Source organism: Nicotiana tomentosiformis, chromosome 4, assembly GCF_000390325.3.
Source record: "Nicotiana tomentosiformis chromosome 4, ASM39032v3, whole genome shotgun sequence".
Classification (NCBI taxonomy): Eukaryota; Viridiplantae; Streptophyta; class Magnoliopsida; order Solanales; family Solanaceae; genus Nicotiana; species Nicotiana tomentosiformis.
The window spans coordinates 46,015,222-46,020,924 of record NC_090815.1 but is presented as its reverse complement, the minus strand read 5'-3'; the positions used below and the strand labels follow the sequence as shown (position 1 = coordinate 46,020,924).

At 45.1% G+C, this 5,703-nt stretch overlaps 1 protein-coding gene across 1 annotated transcript; it reads right to left on the bottom strand.

The window, feature by feature from the left end:
- Positions 1-4,970: 4,970 nt before the first annotated feature.
- On the bottom strand, positions 4,971-5,492 carry LOC138909603 (uncharacterized). The gene has a single exon (XM_070200810.1). The coding sequence runs from the start codon at positions 5,490-5,492 to the stop codon at positions 4,971-4,973; it is 522 nt and encodes a 173-aa protein (XP_070056911.1).
- Positions 5,493-5,703: the final 211 nt, after the last annotated feature.

Genomic DNA, 5,703 nt, shown 5'->3' with positions numbered 1-5,703 from the left:
CTTGTTCTGCGGTCGTATAATGCACCGCAGAACTCCTTCCGCAGAAACACAAGAGGAATTATGTGACCGATATGCGGTCCGCATATCGATTATGCGATCGCATAATCGACCGCAAAACTGACTTCAAGTTGGCCAAACTTACTGCTTCACTCTACGGCCATTATGCGGTCCGCAGAGTGATTATGCGGCCGCAAAATGGGCCGCAAAAATGTGTTTTTCTGAGAAAAATTTTCCTCTCAGCCCGTAGGGTACTATTCAATCCAAAAGGTCCGGGTCCTTGGCACCACGAAACCTCGAATTTTTGGTTAAAATATTTACGGGTCCTTACATCCTCCCCCACTTAATATCATTCGTCCTCGAATGAGGACCAAGGTTCACTTAAAGCAGTTTCAGTCATGCAACATACCATCAGCCCCAAATTTTCCTAACTTCCTAAGTTTCTTAAAATTTCGCCAGAATTTCCTTTGTAATTAGTCCTATCCACCTGCAAGAGAGCCCCCGAAACACACCTTAGCAACATATATAGAATTAATTAACACAGTAGAATGCAAAATAATACCAACCGAAGCCTCATGGGGGACATATAACTAGAAAGGAGTGTCTTTATATTAGCCGAACAAGCAATACAAACTTTAGGGGAAACAACTTCATAAAACTATTACATGGCTATTCATACAAATGAGGGTACTTTTCTTTTATTTCATTCTCGGCTTCCCAAGTAGCTTCTTCGACTTGTTGGTTTCGCCATTACACCTTCACAGATGCAATTTCTTTGTTTCTCAACTTTCTGACCTGCCTATCAAGAATAGCAACCGGAATTTCTTCATATGATAATTCTTCACTAACTTCGATGGTCTCAACCGGCACAATAGCGGACGGATCTATAACTACCTTCTTCAACATGGACACATGGAATACCGGGTGTACTAATGACATCTCAGGTGGTAGTTCAAGCTTGTACGCCACATGACCTATCCTTTAAATGATTTTATATGGCCCGACATACCTCGGACTTAATTTCCCTTTGTTTCCAAACCGCATGATCCCCTTCATGGGAGATATCTTCAAGAACACCCAATCATCTTCTTTGAACGCTAAGTCTCTGCGACGAACATCTGAGTAGGATTTTTGACGACTCTGAGTAGTTTTCAACCGCTCTTTTGTGATCTTAATCTTTTCCATAGCTTGATGAACAAGGTCTGGTCCTATTATTTCAGCTTCTCCAACCTCGGACCACCCAATCAACGATCTACATCTTCTACCATACAAGGCCTCAAACGGCGCCATCTGAATACTGGCATGAAAGCTGTTGTTATAAGCAAATTCTATGAGCAGCAAATGATCATCCCAGCTACCCTTGAAGTCAAGCACACACGCACGCAACATGTCCTCAAGCGTCTGAAAAGTCCGCTCTGCTTGCCCATCAGTCTGTGGATGGAAAGTCATGCTAAGATTTACATGCGTACCCAAACCTTGCTGAAACTTCTTCCAGAAATTAGCTGTGAATTGGGCCCCTCGATCGGAAATGATGGAAACTAGAGTGCCATAAAGCCTGACTATTTCCTTTATATATAACTGAGCATATTGTTCCACAGTATCGGTGGATTTAACTGGTAAAAAGTGTGTTGATTTCGTGAGTCGGTCCACGATCACCCAAATTGAGTCAAACTTACGCGGAGTGCGCGGTAACCCCACCACAAAATCCATGTTGATCATTTTCCATTTCCACATTGGAATTTCTATACTCTGAGCTAACCCATCGGGCCTTTGATGCTCGGCCTTCACTTGTTGACAGTTTGAACATTTTGCCACAAAGTCTGCCACACCCCTCTTCATGTTATTACACCAGTAAACTTCCTTGAGGTCATGATCATTTTTGTAGAACCTGGGTGCACGGAATATCTAGAAGTATGAGCTTCTGCCATGATTCTTTCCCAAAGACCATCTACATTTAGAACACATAGTCGTCCTTGGTACCGTAATGTACCATCATCCATGCCAAGAGAAAAATTCATAGTCTTATATTTATGAATCCCTTCCTTCAGCTGCACCAACACTGGATCACTGTATTGCTTCTCCTTGACTTCCGTCGCAAGCGATGATTCTGCCCTATTTCGCACAATCACTCCCCCTCCATTAGAGTCCGCAAGACGAACTCCCAAACTGGCCAACTGGTGAACCTTCCTGGCCAAGGGCCTTTGACATGCCTCCAAGTGAGCCAAACTACCCATAGATTTCCGACTAAGAGCATCTGCCACCACATTAGCCTTCCCAGATGATACAAAATGTCGATGTCATAATCTTTGAGCAACTCAAGCCACCTTCTTTGCCTTAAGTTCAATTCCTTCTGTTTGAAAATGTATTGAAGTCTCTTGTGGTCCGTGAATACATCTACATGGACTCCATACAAATAATGATGCCAAATTTTTATTGCAAAAACCACCGCCGCAAGCTCTAAGTCATGAGTTAGATAGTTCTTTTCATGATTCATAAGTTGCCTTGAAGCATATTCTATAACCTTACCATGCTGCATTAATACACACCCAAGACCGATCCTTGAAGCATCGCAATACACTACAAACCCCTCGGTACCCTCTGGCCGGGTCAATACCGGCGCCAGAGTCGATCTTGATTTCAATTCCTGGAAGCTCCTTTCACAAGCATCGGACCACTGGAACTTAACCGCCTTCTGCATCAATTTAGTCAATGGAGAGGCAAGAGTGGAGAAGCCCTCCACAATCCTCCTATAATTCCCGGCCAAACCCAAGAAACTGCGAATCTCTGTTGGAGTAGTAGGTCTAGGCCAATCCTTCACCGCTGCAATCTTTTGAGGATCAACCTTAATTCCTTCTCCGGAGACGACATGACCCAGGAATGTAACAGATTCAAGCCAAAATTCACATTTCGAGAACTTTGCATACAAGTGGTGGTGATGAAGAGTCTGCAGAATTTCCCTGAGGTGGTCGGCGTGATCCTCTCGACTTCATGAATATACAAGGATGTCGTCAATGAATACTATCACAAAGAGTCAATAAACAATCTAAAGACTCGATTCATAAGATCCATGAAAGCTACCGGGGCATTTATTAGCCCGAAAGACATTACCAAAAATTCAAAGTGCCCATACCGGGTTCTGAAAGTTGTTTTTGGAATATCCTGCTCCCTTACCTTCAATTAATGGTACCCGGACCGCAAATCAATTTTGGAGAAGAACTTAGCACCTTGTAATTGATCAAACAAATTATCTATTCTAGGCAATAGGTATTTGTTTTTGATTGTGACTTTGTTAAGTTTCCGGTAATCAATACACATCTGCAGCGATCCATATTTCTTCCTAACAAAGAGAACCGGTGGGCCCCAGGGCGACACACTAGGTCGGACGAAACCTTTCTCTAGCAAATCCCTTAGTTGTTCCTTTAGATCTTTTAATTCTGTCGGCGCCATTCTATAAGGTGGAATGGATATAGGCTGCGTGCCCGGCATCACATCAATCCCAAAATCAATCTTCCTGTCTGGAGGAATTCCAGGGAGCTCATCCGAAAATACATCGGGGAATTCATTCACAATTGGTACAGATTCAAGGGTAGGCACCTCAGCAGTGGTGTCCGTAACTCAGACTAAATGGTAAATATACCCCTTCCTGATCATCTTTGTAGCCTTAAGGTAAGAAATAAACCTACCTTTTGGCATAACATTATTCCCTTCCCACTCAACAGCTGGCTCGTTAGGAAACTCAAGCCTCATGATTCTGGCTCGACAATCGAGTTTGGCAAAACATGAATAAAGCCAATCCATTCCCATTATTACATCAAAATCAATCATCCCTAGTTCAATAAGATCGGCCATGGTATCCCGACCACGCACCGTGATAACATAATCCCTATAAACCCGTGTGGCCATAATAGACTCGCCAACCGGAGTAGATACAGAGAACGGCTCATGAAGCTGTTCCAGTTCTATCCCGAAGCTCGTAGCAACATAAGGAGTAACATAGGACAAAGAAGATCCGGGATCAATAAGGGCATACACATTATGAGATTGAAAAGTCCATATACCTGTGACGACATTCGGGGAAGCCTCCGCACTCTGTCGACCACTCATAGCATATAATTGGTTGGGTTCTGCCAAACTCTGTGCACTACCCCTAGCTGTACCACGCCCTGCGAGTGCTGAAGAGCCTCGAGCTAGAGGGTGTGCTGAAGATGTGGCAGTTGTAGGACTGGATGACTGAGTTGTGCCCCAGCCTGCACCCTAACGGGATACACGACACTCCCTCTGAAAATGTCCTCTCATTCCGCATCCGTAACATACTGGCATGTCCAGGTAGCAGACTCCAGAATATATCCTCCCACACTTAGGGCATGGGGCCCTCTGCTGCTGCTGGAATCTACCTCCTGATCGGTCCTGATAGTGGGACCCCCTTGCTGCCATGACCGGGCCTAAAGCGACTCCTTTACTGCTGACCGTGCCCTAATGGCAGGGCACTAGCTGAAGACTGAGCATAAGACTAGGATGGCCCTGATGATCCTCCCCGAAAAGCTGATCTGCCACCTCCGAATGAATCCCCAAGGTTGCCCGCTGATCGGGCCCTACTACTACTTTCACGTTCCATCCCGAGCTTTAACTTTCGAGCCTCCAGCTTGGGCAAATGCCACCATCCTTCCATAGTTCATGTCAGAATTGAGAGCAGATGTGGCAGCCTCATTAATAACCAAAGGGCTAAGGCCCTGCACAAATCGACGCACTCTTGCCTCTATAGTCGGCATCATATGAACATCATACTTCGACAGGTGCACGAACTCCATGTGATACTCCCACACATTCCTACTACCCTATTTAAGGGTCTCAAACTCCACAGCATAGTTTTCCTTAGTCTCAGCAGTCAAGAAATGGTCTATGAAGGCATCCGCGAACTCACTCCATCTCGCTAGAGGGCTCCCCTCCTCACGAGAATCTTCCCACATTTCAAACTAGGAATATGCCACCCCTTTTAGACGATAAGAGGCCAACTCTACTCCCTCTACTTCAGTAGCACGCATAACTCGGAGAGTCTTATGCATCTCATCAATGAAATCCTGAGGGTCTGCCCCGAGATCAGTACATGTGAACACTGGAGGGTCTAACTGAAGGAACCTGTTTACCCTAAAACCAGAAGAATCCTCTTGCGAGCTAAATGAGGGGGGTGCAACATTTGACCTCTGGGCCTGAGAAGCTACTAACTGAGTCAGCATCTGAATAGCTCCCCTAAGATCCCCATCAGAAATACTGGGACTTAGAGCTGGGGCTGGAGGTGGAACAGGTATATCGGCGGGAGGGATTGTGGCACCCTCCACGGGTGTAGGAACTGGGGTAGTCTGTTCTGGAGTAGACAAATCAGGTAGTGTGATAGTAGGTGGGCTATCCTTACCCGCATTATCAAGTAAGGGATCAACAGCCACTCCTGGTGTGGCATTGGCTTCTTGGCCAATTATCGCTCTCTTCTTAGGTGCCATTTACTGAAAGTTAGAACAATGCACTAATTAGGGGAAAACAACCTCACGTTTCGCTATATCGCACGATATAGAACAACAATGAAGGGTATCATTCTTAAATATCCAAGTAGCCCCCTAATTATACATGTGGTCGACAACACACCGATAAGAAGGGCTCTACTAGACACGGCTCTAAGACATCCTATGACACTTTAAAACCTTAGGCTCTGAT